Source organism: Bactrocera neohumeralis, chromosome 2, assembly GCF_024586455.1.
Source record: "Bactrocera neohumeralis isolate Rockhampton chromosome 2, APGP_CSIRO_Bneo_wtdbg2-racon-allhic-juicebox.fasta_v2, whole genome shotgun sequence".
NCBI classification, from domain to species: domain Eukaryota; kingdom Metazoa; phylum Arthropoda; class Insecta; order Diptera; family Tephritidae; genus Bactrocera; species Bactrocera neohumeralis.
The window spans coordinates 90,088,531-90,106,585 of record NC_065919.1 but is presented as its reverse complement, the minus strand read 5'-3'; the positions used below and the strand labels follow the sequence as shown (position 1 = coordinate 90,106,585).

The following is an 18,055-nucleotide window of genomic DNA, read 5'->3' as shown; positions in this document are numbered from 1 at the left end:
TTCCAATCAAAACCAATTTTTATTTATTTTGGTATATGCATTTACATATATTGCTCAACTCAAGGCGCTAGTAGCCATATTTAATAATTACAAGCCATATTTTTCTCCAATTCTGATCTTAATCACATAATTCACACAAGTTGCAAATTATGACATCATACCGTTGACTCAACCCCAGTAATTCCATGGGCGGCCCCAGCCACCGCCGTAACCGCCCCATGCACCCCAACCGTAGCCACCCCACGGGCGGCCCCAGCTGTTGCTGTAGTAGCTCCATGGCTGACCCCAACCATATGACCATCCGTAGCCATATTGGCGGGCCGATCTCTGCGACTCGCTGCTGTGCTCGCCGCCCGCGTCTACGTCCAAGAGATTAGTGGCACCTTTGGACTCCTCTGCGGCTGCGGGGGCTGGTTCATCGATGGCCGCTGCTTCGCTTTGGTAGAGGAAAGCCAGTGCGGCTAACAAAGCTAAGACCACGGCAAATCCACGCATGCTGAGTAACGAGTAGGTGCGTAAGACAGAACACTATGACCGAACGCCGAAAGCGATAAAAGAGAACTGTGTCTATTGCACTGTGGCGCTCTATATTTATATGCTGTGCTGCGATCTACGCAGTTTTCCAATTTTCTTCCATACTTGAGAATATATATTGTATTTCATTAAGGCGATTGCATTTCCCTGCAAAATGCAAAATGCGACCTTATGAAGCTTGAACGTATGCACGTCATTCGTACGTATTAACTTGAGATGTGATAATGACGATTCACTCAAAGCATCAGTATAGTAAATACATATATATGCTCTACATTTCCATGTTTGCTCGAGAGGCGTTGTAAACCATGACTTTTTAACCCAATGCTGTGATCAACTACAAAATGCTGACCATAATATACAAGAAATCAGCAATTTCATTTGTATAAATAAAACGTCCGTTTCCTTACTTTTAAATCAATCAAAAAATCCATTTGTTCGATTGTTTGTCAAAATAAAAATCATATCGCGTCTACTTGAATTAGTAAAGCTTATGCACTTAAGCCATTATATCTTTTTTCATTTGCAATCATTCATGCGTGTTATGCCACTAAGCCGTTCACGCCCGATCAACTACACGCTCGTATTAAAATTCAACAACCGAAACATAAAAAATGCATTTCTCAATGACAAAATTGCTATGAGTGTCAATGTGCAATCAAGCGCCGAGTTAAAATCCGATATTAAAGCAACCTTGAAAAGCTCGCGAAGATATCGTATGCCCATAGAATAGCACTGAGTGGTTATGTTTAGCAACTATTTGCTCTTGAGATTGGATATCTGTTAGCACATGGAGTAACAAGGTAGCCACATATTTAAATGCCATAAACTGTCCCCTTTATTGAGAGGTTTGTGAAATCTACACCAGAGCTTACAAAGCTCTAATATATCAATATCATGATAACTGATTTGTTATGCTTAATGCATTGGAAGTGCATATATACATAAGTGTTAGATGCGCTTTGTGATGTTTGCTTTGTTTGGAATTTGTAATTAATTACTTTAATAACATGGATTGAGTTGTTTTTGAGAGGAAGTCGATCTCGTTCAACATTTTTCTAAAAAAACATCAAATGTTGTCTGACTATTATGTCACATCAACAGTGATTTGGAAGCTCATAACTCCGTGTACTTTTGGGGAAGAGTATCTCTAATATTTTGACAATTTTGTACCATGTTCTGACCGAAAATTCTATGTGGTTAGAGGACATTTAATATATTCATTAATTTGTTAAAAAAAAGTCGTTTTGATTTAAATATTTGCGCTTTAAGGAAATAATGAACTTTGTTTTTGGCAGTTTATTGACAGGTGAATTCAAATGTATTGTTTTTAAATTTTTTGTTGGTTTAAAACTTTTTCGAGTAGATTAGCTTCAAATCTCCTCGGTGACAAGGTTAACCAATGCAATTTTTTATGGCGAAATCGTGCTCTAGTAGATTAGTGAGATAATCCACACAAAAGCCTAAATTGTTTGTTATTAAGTGTCGGTCAGAACATGGTATTAGTTTTAATTACACCGTTCAAATACAGTCTCTGGTACGATTTAAATGGTTATTTATATTTCGAAACTATTTTGTTACCCTAATTTTACCTCAAAAGGAGGTAAGGTTACCCCATTAGTCGGTTTAACTATGTGCATCTCTCTGTCCGTCTGCCTGTATGTTTCTGCTCTAGAAGCTGTCCAATTGTCAGAACCGTGTATATCGGATCACTAAAGCATATTGCTGCCATTAAAACTGGCCTACGAAAATCAAATTCTTGAAGGAAAAAAAGGGTATTTTAGCTTCTGTTTAACCGAGGCTGTCTTTACAAAATTTGTCACGGCTATCTATCTGTAATTCTCACATAAACTGACGGATCACACTGAAGTAATTTTTACTTGTGAAAGGTGTTATTGCTTCGGCGGAGCTGAAGTGATCTCTTTTATTGTTATACCCTGAACAGGGTATATTAAGTTTGCCACGATGTTTGTTACACCCAAAAGTAAGCATCGGAGACCATATAAAATATGTATTAAAATGATCAGTATGTTGAGCTGAGTCGATTTAGCCATGCCCGTCTAGCTGTCTTCTGTCTGTCCGTCTGTCTGTATTTACACGAACTAGTTTTCCATTAAGTTTATGTTAATAATAAATCTTCTTAAAATTTTAAATATCTATAAATGTCGAAAAGATCAGTTTTCTGTATTGAATAACCTTAATGTTTCTAGCAAACAACCTGGCTAAGAAGAACTAGTAAAATGTTTTCCTCTAGATGAAATCCACTGGCCGGTTAAGTCTTTAGATTTACTTAAACACATAGTTACTAAAAGAAATGCAGCTGTAAAGGGTATATTAGCTTCGGTGCAGCCAAAGTTGACTTTTTTCTTGTTTTGATTGAAATTTTGAAAAGAAAGTTGTATTCAAGGAATCAAATTTTAAAAATTTTTGTGTTCACACTGCACTCCCTTCTTAGTATGTATATATGTATATTTGCAGGTATTCTGCACTGAAATATCAAAACTTCAATATAATTGAACAGTCCCAACGTTGCCTACCCAGAACTGCAAACTAAATGTTATCAATCATACCACGAATATTTTGAAGAAAAGAAATGTTGAGAAAGCGGATAATGTCAGCACTAATACCTTATGATTCCCTTACCTGTCGCAGCAACAACAGCAAATGACAGCAATTAAATTTCCGTCTATAGAAATGTCAGGTTACTAAAATTTCTTTTTTTTTCCTTTCCTCTTTTTTTGTACAGATAAGTAGATATGTATGCCTAAGTACCAACATATGTATGTCTTTGGGTGGATGTGTGTGAGCGATAGACTGCTTTCATGCACATTGAATGAGCGGCTGGGCGGCTGTACAGTCATACAAAGTGCACACATGTAACATTAATTTGGGATACACATAACTGCAATCATGTACAAACATATGTATGTATGAGCCTAGAAGCAAGCTATATGCCAGAGCGCGCTCACGCATTAGAGCGTTCGTGTGAAAGCTTAATTGCAAGCCAGTGTAATATAAAAATGCGTTTGAGCAACTGTTGCACTTTTTTCGAACATGGCAAATCCTTCACTGATTTAAAAACTAAGCTGCAATACACCCTCGCCCTCTCTACCTCACTCTCTCTCTTTGCTCTTCGCTCGGCTGTCAGTGCTTGTCAAACTATCAACGGCTTTCAAGTGCGCCTTTACATTGTGCACTAAGCACATCATTGTAGTTGCCGACATGAGCAGGGAAGGCGCTGCCGCACTTTCGAAAGGATTTCGCCAGCAACAACAACGACAGCAGCATCACGCATTGACTTTGCTGCTGGCAGACGAAACTAAATTGCATGTAGAAATCGGTGGTGTAGTAGATGTGGAAGTGACGAGCCAAAGAAACTCTTTCATTTCTTTCTCTACACACATCCAAGCACTTAATCCGCTTCTACAAATGATGAGTCGGCGTAGTCGTCGAAGTTCCAGCGTCATCATCGCTTAGTCGAATGTTCACACAGTCGCCAGCAGATGAATGGCAACTTCATTATCGCTAACAGCCAACTGCGTTTCAATGCCGACATCACAGCGTCGGTGCTCCGACGTCATCGGCTTAAGCTCAATCTTGCGTCGTATGTTACGTAAACGCTGCTCAAGCAAATCTTCAAAGTGTTACTATTCGCCTTTTTACATTGCAATTTTATGCTCTGCCAATGCAGACACTCACACACACACAAACACAGCCCCAGCCACAGCTACACTCCAAACACACACACAGTAAATATGTATGGTATATGTATGTACGTATGTATGTATGTATAGAAGACAGTTGTGCGCTTGTGTTTGCCGCTGCTCGCTTATAGTGCTTAAGTATGTAGCAGCGAGTATTATTCGCTTTGTCGGGCTTCCTCGCAGCAGCGTCGATTTTGTTCAAGGCTTTGCCAACGACACAAAGAAGGGCCAAATGCTCAGGGAAAAAATCGTAAGTACGCAGCGTAATCTAAAAGCAGCCTGCTCGATTGGCTTAAATACAGTAGTTACTGCTTGTAGAAATAGCTCATTGAAAGCTGAGCTCCTTTGTACTTTCGTCAGTTCGTTTGCTTCGTTTAGTTCGTTCGGTTCATCAGCGTCAATGTCCTGCTAATTTGCAACTAATTGCATTCAATGGCACAACTGGTAGTTAAAATGCTTAACAAAACAGTTTTATTGGATTTCACACCTAATTAATGCAATGAATTTTATTTAATACTCGAATGGCAGCGACACCGTTATTTGTTCGCCAAATTTTCGACGGCATTCACTAGCACTATGCTCCTTTTTGGCGATGTCAACGGCTGACTGGAGTTCCACTTCGTTTCGAGTATTCATCTAAAATTAAAGAAAATGGAATTATTTCGTTTAATGGAAGACAATTTGCTAACGGCAAATAAATCGATAACATTTACATGACTTAGTTAGCTTAAGGCCAAAATGGAGAACATTGAAATTCCATTGAAATAGATTTAGTCAAAGGACACAGATTTCTATTAAAGGCAGACAAACTCAACGTATTCAGAACGAAATTTACTAGTACATGTAGCATAACTTATTTTTGATCTAAATGAAATTGATTTTTAATTAAAATTATTTTTTACATTTCGTTTTTTTATTTAGGAATACAAAGTTCAACAGCACAACCGGATGGTAAACACCATATTTGCATGCATGGCGGGAGATATGGTCTCCCTTTTAAACCAATTGGAACATTCTTTATTATGCAGGTTTTTAACATCTATAATCCTTTAAATATTGGGTAGTCGAAAAAGTATTTTCGTATTTTGTCAAGAGATGTCGCTGCAGTCGTATGTACATCTCCAGTGCTACTAATCACATTGTGTCATACCATATAGTGTTGGAAAAAAGAGGTCCTAAGCTTCATTCAACCAAAAACAAATTAAATTTGGGGAAGTTGAAACAAAATTACAGCTGTTCAAAAGTGTGTGAAAATTATGAAGAAATTCGGTATATTTTGAAATTTTTTTATAAAAAAGGAAAGAATGCCACGCTCTGGCCGACCTATCGTTGAAAAAGTCGGTGGAATTATGGAAAAGATTAGCCAGGACCGTCACATAAGCAGCCATTACATCGCTAAGAAACTTAACATTCATCATCAAACGGTTTTGAACAATTAAAAAAAAGACTGGCTACAAAAAGAAGCTTGATGTTTGGGTACCACATGAAAGAGCTTGGCTGTGAAGTTTTGATGCAACCATATAGCCCTTACCTTGCACCATTGGAGTACCATTTATTTCGGTCAATGCACAACTCCCTTAATGGAGTATAGTTGGATTCAAGAGAAGCCTGTGAAAATTATTTGTCGCAGTTTTTCGCCGAGAAACCAAAAAAGTTTTACAATTATGAAATAATGTCTTCAGCGGAAAAATAGCAAAAAGTGGTCGACCAACATGATACATATTTGATTCATTAAAGTTCATTACAAATATAAAAAAATAAGTTTGATTAGAAGTAGGAATAGACTACCCAATGTATAGCTGCGTTAAATGTATATAGTATATGTATGTATGTAGGCAAAAATTTACAGGAAATAGGTTATACTACACCCAAACGTTAAAAAAAGTACTCAAAAGACCCACAGATGCTATTCGGACTGGAAAAGCATATGATAAGTAAAGTACTCTCTCGACGAGCAAAGACCAAACTCTATAACTTACTCATTATCTCCGCCCTGCTATATGGTGCAGATGACAACATCTAATGAGTCCATGAGTCCGAGAAGAAGGTTCTGCGGAAGATTTATATCGCATTTGATGGAACGATGAGCTGTACGAGTTATAAGACGACATTGACATAGTTCGGCGAATCAATAGACAGCGGCTGCGCTGGCTAAGTCACGTCGTACGTATGGACGAAAACACTCCAGCTCTGAATGTATTCGACGCAATACCCGCCCGTGGAAGCAAAGGAAGAGAAAGACCTCCACTCCTTTAGAAAGACCGGGTGGAGAATGACCTGGCCAGACTTGGAATCTCCAATTGGCGTCAAACAGCAAAAAGGGAAAACGACTATTGTAAAATCGGTTATAACCGCGTAAGCGATGCTTACGCTAATAAGGAACAAGAAGAAGAAAGCGATAATTAATTGTGCATTAACACACACGGATTTGTGCATTGTAGATTTCTTGTTCGATTGTTTTGCTTCCCTCGCTGCTTTAAATCCGATACCATTAGAGTCACTTACTATATCAATTTTGAAATAATTTTCTGATTATATAGTTCAAATAACATCCTTTAAATATAAAATAAACTGATCGAACGTTTACAAATTGCGGTTTTAACACACTAAATTTCTTATCAAACTCCTGACTACAAGAGAATATAAAATGTTGTAGTACATTGTTGTCAGTACATCACGGTTCGCATGATAGTATTTCCAAGCTTGACCACCGAGCGTCTGCAACATTGTTTAGACCACGTTTTTTAATTACAAACTTCTTAACATTCTTATGAAAATAGCGTTAATTAATTATGCGCCCTTATTGTTTGCTCTGCTGGCCTCATGAAGTCCCACAATATCAACAGCCATGTGCAGCGATTTAGCGGCCTCCTCACATACTCATTCGTGCCGCAGGTTCTCATAAACCTCAACTGAAAGCGATTTGCGGCAGCTAAAGCCAAGATATATATATATATATGTATATTTGTATATTTATATATTCATAACAAACCAGTGTTGCCATATATATTCGCTTCTGCATATAGGAATCCTACAAATGCCAGATGAGTTTTAGTATTTCTGACTAACTGAAAATGTTTGAGCTATCGTTAAACCCTCACCATAAACCATTACTTAGCACAAATTAATAATACCCTGTTAATAGTTGTGTCCACGGGTATAAGACAGCAACAGTGGCAAACAGTAACAGCTAAAGCAATGCCTGTGAACGCAAAAGATCAACAGTAAGCAGCACAATAGCGCGGCAAGTGGGCCTCTCCAGATTGAGCAGCCAAAGGAGCGGCTGGCGCATGTAGCGTGCTGGTACGCCCCAAAGCATGCCTCAATTATTCGCAAGTGAACGTCGCAAACGTCAGTCTGCTAATGCCCGTATGCGGCCAACGCGCGCGCACTCTACGCCACCCACTTGGCGTGCCGATATTGCTTTCGTATGCGGAAAGAAAGTGCTGCACACCTGTGTGTGTGTGTCTTTATATTTGTGTGTGTGTGTGCATACAGTTTGGCGCGGAGGAGACCGGGGCGCTGCAGGCGCACCGCGGCGTTCGCAAGTAATTTTAAAAACTTTGCAAGGAACTTCTGCTGTGAGTAAAGTGAAGTACTAAACGTTGAGAAATCGCTTGGCTGTGCTGCTATTATTATTGCGAATGTTGCAGTTGTTGTCAGCCATGTTACTAATGTTGTAATGTTGCAGTTGCGGCATTGTACATGTATTGCGCTGCCAGCAATTTTCTCACTACAAGGAAAGGTAGCCAAAGACGGCGAGTACTCCGTGTAAAGTGTGGGTGTCGCGCACAGAGAGGCAGCACGCTGCTGAAAAATAATGAAATAAATCATTGCAAGGGCAAACAAAGACCACAAAATCGACAACAACAACTAAATCGACCATAACTGGAGGCCGCACTGCTGTTTGCAGCGGAGAAGAGATGTCGGAAGAGAAGTGTTTGCAAAAAATAACAAGGTAATTGTCTGAGGCTCCCAGAGCAAAATTAACCTTTTGAGAATGAGCAGCGAACAAGATTCGCTTGCTGTCGAACATTTTGTATTAAGATGAAGATTTGTTGGCGTCAGACTTTCATTTTCCGTGAAATACACTTGGTGTTGTTGGTAGCAAAATGTAGTTAAAATGGAAGGATATATTTTTTTGGAGGTATGTATGCCCTGCGACCGGTGGTAATGGTGTGCTCTACCTTCACAATATCACCTACTTGAATTTGTGTATTGGAAGATTTTGCTCTTTCTTCTACTGAATGCCACAAGTCAAGCAGCATGACTATGGAGTGTCTATTTCCTGATCAAAGAAGCGACAGCAATCGTAAACGACTCCACATATACCACAACTGTATCCGTTTGTAATGACCCACATATCATACCACTTGAACCTTAGATTCGAGCTAGGGAAGTTTATTAATTGTCTAAACCATTTCAGATTGTACTCTTCCACCAAACAGCGCTCTCTCGCTTTTACGCCTGTTCTTTAGTTTACCTTTCAGTTATACTAATTGATTCGGAGGCCAAAAGAAGCTGTGTATTCTTTCCGAAATGCCTTCTTTATCACATCACACCTCTGGCAATACTCCCTGAAATGTTCGCACAAATAGCTTTTAGAAGAGCTACAATATCGTAAAAATTGAGATCGTTGGTTTTTATATGGAAAATGCTCTAACCCTCACACGCTCTTCCGCGCATCGTTTGCCCCACACACAACTTATAGTCTCTACGTCGTTCAATTTGAAACAAATTATCAGTTTCATTGCGGTATTTTTATGTTGACTGCTGCGGATATTAGTGTAGTAATTTAGATGTTCGCGATTGATGAGCTGTCAACAAACTGGACTACGCGTGTGCACGGAGCTTGATTCGCAGCTGCAAGGAGCGTCAATGTCCGTAGATGCCACTCTAAATGCTTCTGTTGGCGTTAATGTTGTCGAATCAATCAAAACACCCCATACAATTGGGTCAGTTGCGTAATGCGCTTGGGTCATCATCACACTTTCGCGTAATCTGCTGCTCATAAAATTTCTGTTGAGCTGGTAATAAATGAAACTAAAAGATAGGGTGACTTTTATGCTTTTCCTAGCCTGCGGAAGGAGAGTGTCGTTAATTACATATTTATTTGGCGAAAGAACGCTTAGTGGACAAATGAAATGAAGACTTTTTAGGAGCATCAAAATGCTATGTATTAGTAACATTAAGAAGATTCTGCAAAGGATGGTTCCAGAATTTCAAATATTATAAAACTAGAAAACATTTTTACATTTCGCAGCTAAACAGTAGTACTTTGAAATAAATATCAGGATTGGTTGTGAAGCGGTGTTAAATTTACGATTACAGGGTGTTCAGAATAAAAAATAACTCTCGTGTTCAATGCAATGCAATAAATGTTACGTATACGCCACGTATTTCATGCAAGGCGCATTGCACTATGTGCTGCTTTGAGTTATAGGGATCCGCTGCTTCTTTTCATCAACGAAAAAACACACACACACACATTTGCTGCGTTGCACAGACGCCTGCTGATATGGCAGGCGTTCGCGTGAGTTAATGCCTCAATGTGCGTTTTTATGCCTATTATGCTGGTGTTTGTGCGCGCTAACGATTTTTCTATCAAATTAACGCGACGCACACACTCGTGCGCTCACATATGCAAAGCCGTGTGATGACGGCAAACAAGGTCTAATGCAATTTGCCAAATGCACGCAACATCCCACACTTATCTGAATGAATGAGCGTCACGGCGGCAATGTCGCGCGTTTCATAGCCAACTGCCCTGACATAGATTCTCGTTTTCATGAATTCCGCCACCGACTGAAGTGCGCCAACAATCGCACTCACACACATGAGTGCGCGCCAGTACATGCATAGCCATCTACAACAACACAGATGCACATACTTAGCAGACAAACGCCGACGGCGCATTCATTGCCAACAGCGCGCCTACACACATACAGACATACATACATATGTGCATAGAGCACGTGAGCTGCAATGTGAATGCGTTCTGCGCGCATGCGAATGAATTAAATGGCAGGAGAGAAGGCGCTCGCAAAGGACATTATGAAGCGTTGTTCCGCACACAAGCGTCGCCGGCGCTGTGGCTGTCGCTGCTGCGTTGCGACCATTGCATTGTCATTTGTTGTCGGCAATGGATTATGGAAGGTGCCAGCCAACGTTGCAAGAGGTCCCATTTTTGTTGTTATTGCCCAGCACATATCACCTCTTTATTGCATCATGTGCCACAGCATGACTCGCCGCCACATACTCACCGACACTGTCATAGCAAGCAGATTGCTGACACATGCTAGGGCTAAAATGCACTTTTCAATTATATTTGTGACAGTGTGGTGTATGTGTTTGTGTTTGTGTATGTGTGTGAGCATATCCGCCTAAGGACATTTGTACAATCACATTTGTCAAAGTCATCTTAGTGGGCTTTGCGTCAGCCGTCGACAAAAAGTGAAATAACATTCTGCACATGCATTCATGCCTCACTCACATTGATGAAAGCTGCACGGTCTCGTCCAACCTGCATACAAATACATTTAGCGAACAACAGCAATTGTTACGAGCATAACGGGGCTTGAGGAGAATATAATTCATAAAATTCCTATGCGGGCGCCCATACGTACATACATATGTACATGTGTTTTTGTTCACATGACGTTCTTATGATTCACGCAGGCGCAGCTGTTCGCATTCAAAGTTGAATGTCCCAATGGCAATGTTTTTCATTTTCACTGACATCTCATCTTGGCGCAGGCGCAGCTGTTCGCACTTAATAGAGCTTTTAATGGATTTTGCGTTGGTCGCGCTTTAAAGTTGAATGCCCTAATGGCAATGTTTTTCATTTTCACTGACATCTCATCTAGGCATGAAGGCTATTCAAGGGAAAAAATTATGGGATATCAAAGAAGATTGTGATTTTGTGGTTTTCATTCATTCTAAAGTTACTCGAAATAACCCATATTTTTGACTCCACTTCATCAGTTCGCCTGGCTCTTACACATGTAATTATATATTATTTATTTGTGTATGAGGAAGTTCTGTGCAAAGTGGGTGTCGCACGAGGTCACTTTTGACCTAAAACAACGACGAGCTGATGATTGGGAGCAGTGTTTAGAGATGTTCAAGCGCAATAAACCCGAGTTTTTGCGTCGATATGTGACAATGGATGAAGCACGGCTCCAGCATTTCACTTTGAAGTCCAATTGGCAGTCATACGAGTGGGCTGCACACAATGAACCCGTCCCAAAGCGGGGAAAAACGCAACAGTCGGCTGGCAAGGTTATGGCGTTTGTATTTCGGTAGGCTCATGTATTATTTTGTATTGACTATCTGAAAAAAGGAAGGACCATTCACAGCAAGTATTACTAACGATATTATAATCGCCGAAAAATGGCAAAAAAGAGTACTGTTTCACTAAGACAATGCACTGTACCAAAAGTCAGTGAAAATGATAAATAAAGTCCAGAAATTGGGCTTTGAATTCCCACCGAATCATACGTATTCTCTAGATGTGGCGCCCAGCGACAATTTCCTGATAAAAAAGAAAGAACTCAGATATTTCAAACTGAAACACTATAAATAAGACAAAAGCTAATAAACCATGTGGAAGTTTTATTGAAAACAGCTGTACTTTTCCAATGCTAACCCAAATTGTAGAACACAAAGTACTCAAGCGCGAAATTATTTAAAATGCAAAAAGACAATAATTTAAGTTTTTTTTATAATTTTAATTAATATTTTTCTGAATCCACATTTTTGGTTTAAAATTTTTTTTAATCTGATTTTTTAGATAAATAACTTATTTTTAATTTTTAAATCCCGAACTTGAAATTTGAATTTTTCAAATTCGACCTTGAAAATTTTGATTACAAAGTAAAACAAATATTAAAATGTTAATTTTATTGTCTCTTTAACTCATTACTTCCTATCCTTATTCGAAATAACACCTTTTTTATACGAGTTTTTGCGATTTTTATGTGAAAACCACCTTCAGTAAGTACAACACATTTTCAAAATGAGTTGTAATTACATTTCGGAACTTCAGTTATATATTCTAGAAGAACACAACTTAGTGAAATTCGTCTCAATTTAAAAACTACCGTCACTGAGTTGATACTAATTCAGTCGACCACCACAGCTTCTTCAGCAATGCTGTGCGCATTTCCGGGTTTCAAAAATAAATCATTACACTTTGAAAATATTTAGCTAAGTAAATTACGTTCACATAAATATCGAGATAAAACCGCAAGTCCCTAAATTTTCAGCCACCGAGCACCTGCACAGCAACACACGAACGCTAAGGCAGGCCGACGAGGGCTAACTAAATTCTCTTTTTATCAACTTTTGCAATGCGAAATTAATGGCGTCGTGATACGCCGGCAGCATGTGCGAATAAATCTCCCTCTAAATTGTATTAAACATTTATAATGTGTCCTTAATGATGGCACAAGAAATACGCACTCCTGGCCGGAAGTCATTGCCTCCTAGTGGCTTTTAGCGCATAAAAAACAACAACAAACAACCGATAAAGCCCCAGTCATATCCTGCCAACGTTGGTGCGAAGCACAAAGTTGGCATAAAGCGGAAAAATCTCTGCGCGGAAGCAATAACAGTTGAAAGCATTTCGCGCGCACTAAATTTGGCAGGCGTATGTCGGTCCAAGGCGACCATACATACTTATTTATATATATATACACGTACATTAAGCTTGAGTTTGAGCGCTGGGAACAAAGCAGATAAGTAACTTTTAGTAGCCACTTTAAAGCGTTTGCAAGAATAAAATACCGTTATACGAAAGCTTAAATATTAAATTCTCGGATAGCCATGCGGCAGTTTAAATCTTTAAGAAGCAGCTGTGAGAAGCCACTACAAAGAAGAAAGAGACAAACAAATCACAACGATTTTTCATTTTTGTATAAAAAGCAAGTTTCAGAATAAAAAATCTGCGAACTCAAAGCGAGGATATAAATTACGCAAGCTTGTGAATAAAAACCTTTGCAACATTTCATTTAAACGCCTACATACATTTCCCTGCATACCCACACATACACACAGGCACGCATTCATTTTAGCTGACCCAAACGCTTTCAGGCTTCTCGCCCCAAATCAGCGTGGACAGAGGCAACCGCCTGAATGGCGGTTTAAAAACAGACAAACGACCAGGCAACTAACCGACCAACAAACCACACTAGCAACTGAGCGGCTGGCCAAACGCCGACCGAACTAGACGGCCGTCAAAGACCCATAATTCTTTGCATTCATTTTTGTGCTGCCTGCCTTCTGCGCACTTTTTTGACGCCATCGCAGCCGTGAAGTCTCAAAGTGGTGCGAAATATTTTGTGGCACAATGGGTCAACAAAAATATGTTTCGAATGTGTGCGTGTTTCGAAATTTAGTTTAGTTTGCGCCTCTGTCGATAAAGACTCCCTGCAGAAAAATACATTCTTATGAAGTTCAAGTCAACGAAATCAGTTGGTCTCAGTATGGATCCTTCCGTTGGAATTCAATGAAACAGCTGCATCAAAAAATTTCTCGAAGGTTTAATTCTAAACTTGATTTCCAGATATTTTGCAGTGTACATCCGCATCTAATATGAAGAATCTCCGCAGTTTTGGGGGCACTTTACATATAGAAGTGTTCTGTTTTTCCTAAAGGGCGGTTCACTTGTAGATATACATATGCTTCGGCTTAGCGGACCGTCAGATGTTTGGCAAATAATTAAATTTTTGTATTTTTATATCGCTGTGTCAGGGCTAACTTGTCTTCCTGAAAGTTTGATGGTCACGCATAGGCAGAAAAAAGGCTTATCGCGGCAAACTGAATCGGTGAACACATATTGTTAAGCGATTAAACCAAATCGCTGTGCGCTCACTTGATTGATCGTTTGCTTGATTAAATACCTGTGCCTTTTTTTCTGCAGCCTGACCGTTTCGATTTAATGCACAGTAATCTATCCGGCACATTCAGTATAAAGCCAGACTAATTCTGGGATTTCTTACATACACCATTAAGACGCCTATTAATTTTATGACGTTGGCATATTCCTTAGTGTATTTATATAGCATATAAAGTACAGAAAGCAACGGAACGGTTGTTATACCGTATTGAGAGAATATTCGATTAAGGTCGTTAGATTTATAGTGTGTATTTAAATAAAGACATCTTGTTCAACGGCACTGTTAACCTCCTCGAAGCGCCAACGAAGTCGTATGCCGATTCTACAGAACCCATACCCATCAAAAGCCATTTCTTTTAGCTTCCGTAAGATGAACAAGTGAACTTCTTGTACTACTATCGAGACACAACTTGGTCAGGCAGTGATAGAATCTAGTTTTATTAACCGAATCGGTAGAAATATTTCAATCATTAATTCTGTTACGATACGCACTGCTTTGGATATTTAAATTCTCCCACTTTATTTATTAAGCTTCCTACAAAGTGTTTAATATAACGAAGTGAAGTGTTTGCTGCGGCGAATTTCGCATGCCAATCACGAGTGCGACAAATCACGATGCATTAATGTCTCGAAACTGGCAAGTACATCAATGCAGACTTTGTTGAGCACAATAACGCACTTCGTTTATTTTTATTATTTTCCCACATTTATTATGACACCGAGAAATGATAAAACACAATACAAGTCCACAGCGACACACACACTTGCATACACATTCCAGAGAAATGTCTGGCCTCGATGCAGTTGTCCTTGCTGGCCGGCGGCCACCGTCGGTGCATTCAAGAGTGATATAATGGACTGGATAGTATCTCTGTAGTAATATCGACAATCCATCGCACGCGTGTGTGTATGTATGTGTGCACTAGATTGGTAGTTGCTCATAATGTCTTCTTATAGAGCTCGTACAAAAGTCGTTTGTCAAATCGATTGGCAAAACAAGCAGCGTGCAGCCGGCAACGAGTCACAGAAAGCAATATTTTAAGCAACTCACAAAAAGAACACATGAAGTGCATTCTGGTGAGGAAGCATATTGCATTTGAGGTATAAATTGATGTCGGTTCCACAATTACTTGCATATATTTACAACAAAAACAACAAAAACATTAAAAATATTCATAGCACTGTCCTTCTAATAAATGCGAACACTATTTTTATTGGCATTTTACTTCTCTGACCGACTAAAAATGGGTTGGACGAAACTTCTCAGTTGAACCGTGTTTATATATATGTGGATATGTATTTGGAATTTAGAGTTCTCCATAGTTTAGAAGGTTTTTTTTAGATCGATTTTTGTTTTACATCAAAATTGAAAGCATCACATTCCTTTTTCATAATTCTGAAATGCTTGCAATACCTTCTGGAGAGCACAATACATCTTAGGTCACATTGCACGCCTCATTTTATTTAAGTTTAAGAACAATACCGTTAATTGACTGTAAACAGTTTATTATGTTTCCGAAAATAACATCTTATATCCATATTTCAGAAAAAAATCAGTAAAAACTTCATAACAATTTTATAAAATTTCCAATCTTTAATAAAAACTAAACTTTATTTCGTCGGGTTTTGCACTAATAATACATAACTTACTTAATACAACACTTTAAAACTTTCGTTAAAACATGCTTGCTATTAACGGTACAAACATGTTCTTAAAACTAAATTATAGGATGGGAACACCACTCCCCCCCTCGTCAAGTCTTGCATATACCCTCTACGTTAAAATAAAACAAGCAGCAGAAGTTTAAAATGAAAGCGAAATTGAAATTAATAGCAAGACAACAATAACATCACAACAACAACATTCCAAAATGTGCAACAACAGCTGCAAGGAGGCAAGTGTGAGACCGCCCGACCAACAACGTCATTTAGGGATCATGCGCAACTGACCCAGTAAGCACAAATCATATCAGTGACCCACCGACACACACACACGCACACAGAGTGCAAATATGCCCGGAAGCAACAACACCACACCCTTATATAAATAGCGGCAAAAATGTGAATTGTATACGATGAGCATAACAGTAAACTTTCGATTCGCATTTGTACCTCCGGCCAGTTGTAGCGAGTATGCAAATTGCCATGGTTTGGCCCTGTTTTCTCATCTGCTGATACACTGGTACATACATGGCCAGAGTTTGTTTATTTTTTAATCCATCTACTAGTTTTAGTTTCCGACTAACTCCAATGGCTGCCATAGCCCCATCCAGCCACCCGAAACTATCGCAGGTTCAACGCACAAGCTCCCGTCGGCCACCCGAAACAGCGTCCATGGAGGCCAGCGCCGCAGAGCATTCAACAAAGCACATTTCCACAACTTGGAATATTATCACAGCAGAGATAGTTGAAATCGGCGCGTGCAGCGCAGAGGAAAGGGTTGGGGGCAATGTGCTGTACTAGTATGAGAAAATTTATTTAAAGTAGACGAGCAGTGAATGGACCTGCCACCTCCCTAGGCACTGTGCTGGGAAACAATGCAGAAACAAGCACTGCACTTGCACTGCACTTCTGCCGCTTTATCGCAGTTTAATGTTGCCTCTGCTGCTGCTGCTCTGTCGGCTGCTTTAATTCGCTTCACTAAACTTTTGTGTAATTTAAATCCGCACTGATTAAAAACAAACATATAATAAATGTAGCATGCAAACTTATATTTACACTAGTGCATGAACTTTCAATTACAGGAAAACCAAGACAACAACAAAAACATTAATTAAAATATTTCTCTGAATTCTTTTAGAAACGCCTTGGACGAGTGCAATCGTCCAGGTATTCAAATACAAGCTGGTTGGGGGTCAACCTACGGCAAATGCCTCGGGTGTGTTTCTAAGAGACTTATAGTCCCTTAGCCCTTTAAACTTTATGTAGTCAACAGGAACGTCAGTTGAGCCAATCATTTGAACTTTTCCACATCCGATGCCGCAGTCCCCAAAAAATTATTTTTTTATTTTTTTGAGAAACGAAGTGTTACTCTTAGCCAATGTTATGCAAGGGCACAACAGACCCAAGGTCCCGTTGCAATCTGCATCTATTTGTTTTACCTTAACCAAAGTTCGAATGCAACATATATACAAGGTGCGTTCCAAAGTAAACAGGACTTAAAAAAAAACAAATGGTTATTTTCTTCAAAGTAAATTTATTTTATTCAAACTAGTCTTCTTCTGCTTCAATACAGCTTTCTGCGTGGTCCAAAAGCATGTCGAACGAGTGTTTTAGCTTGTTGACCGGTATGGCCGCCAGTATGCCGGTGCAAACCTTTTGAATGGCCTCTACGTCTGCATAACTCTTTCCTTTCATGGGTAAATGCACTTTTCCGAAAAGGAAGAAGACGCACGGTGCCATATCAGGTGAATACCGGGAGTGGTTAATGGTTAAAATGTGATTTTTGGTCAAATAATAGGTCACAAGCGTCGATCGAATGTTGGATTCTGAGCAATTTTTGGTCGTCAGTCAATTTGTGCGGAAAAAACCGAGCACACATCTTTCGTAAGCCCAAATGTTCGGTAAAAATGCGTTAAATCGATGTTTTGGAGAGTTTTGGAAATGTTCAATTCCATTTCCATGAATTTCAATGATGATTTCGGCTGATTTTTGATGAATTCACGCACTGTTTCGATGGAATTTCCGGTGATCATGGATTTTGATTGGCCCACATGTTGATCGTCATTTATGTCCTCACGACCACTTTGAAAACGGTGAAACCACTCGGACACTCTGCTATGGGATAGACAATCATCGCCATAAACTTGTTTCATTAAATGAAATGTTTCGGTAAAAGTTTTATCAACTTTAAAACAAAATTTAATGTTGGCTCTTTCTTTTCGCACCGATGCCACAAACATACTGAACTTAAAACACT

The 18,055-nt window shown here is 39.3% G+C and overlaps 1 protein-coding gene across 1 annotated transcript; it reads right to left on the bottom strand.

Moving 5' to 3' along the window:
- On the bottom strand, positions 1–576 carry LOC126753926 (major prion protein-like). The gene has a single exon (XM_050465702.1). It carries the CDS (start codon positions 493–495, stop codon positions 169–171), a length of 327 nt encoding a protein of 108 aa, XP_050321659.1. The 5' UTR covers positions 496–576; the 3' UTR covers positions 1–168.
- Positions 577–18,055: the final 17,479 nt, after the last annotated feature.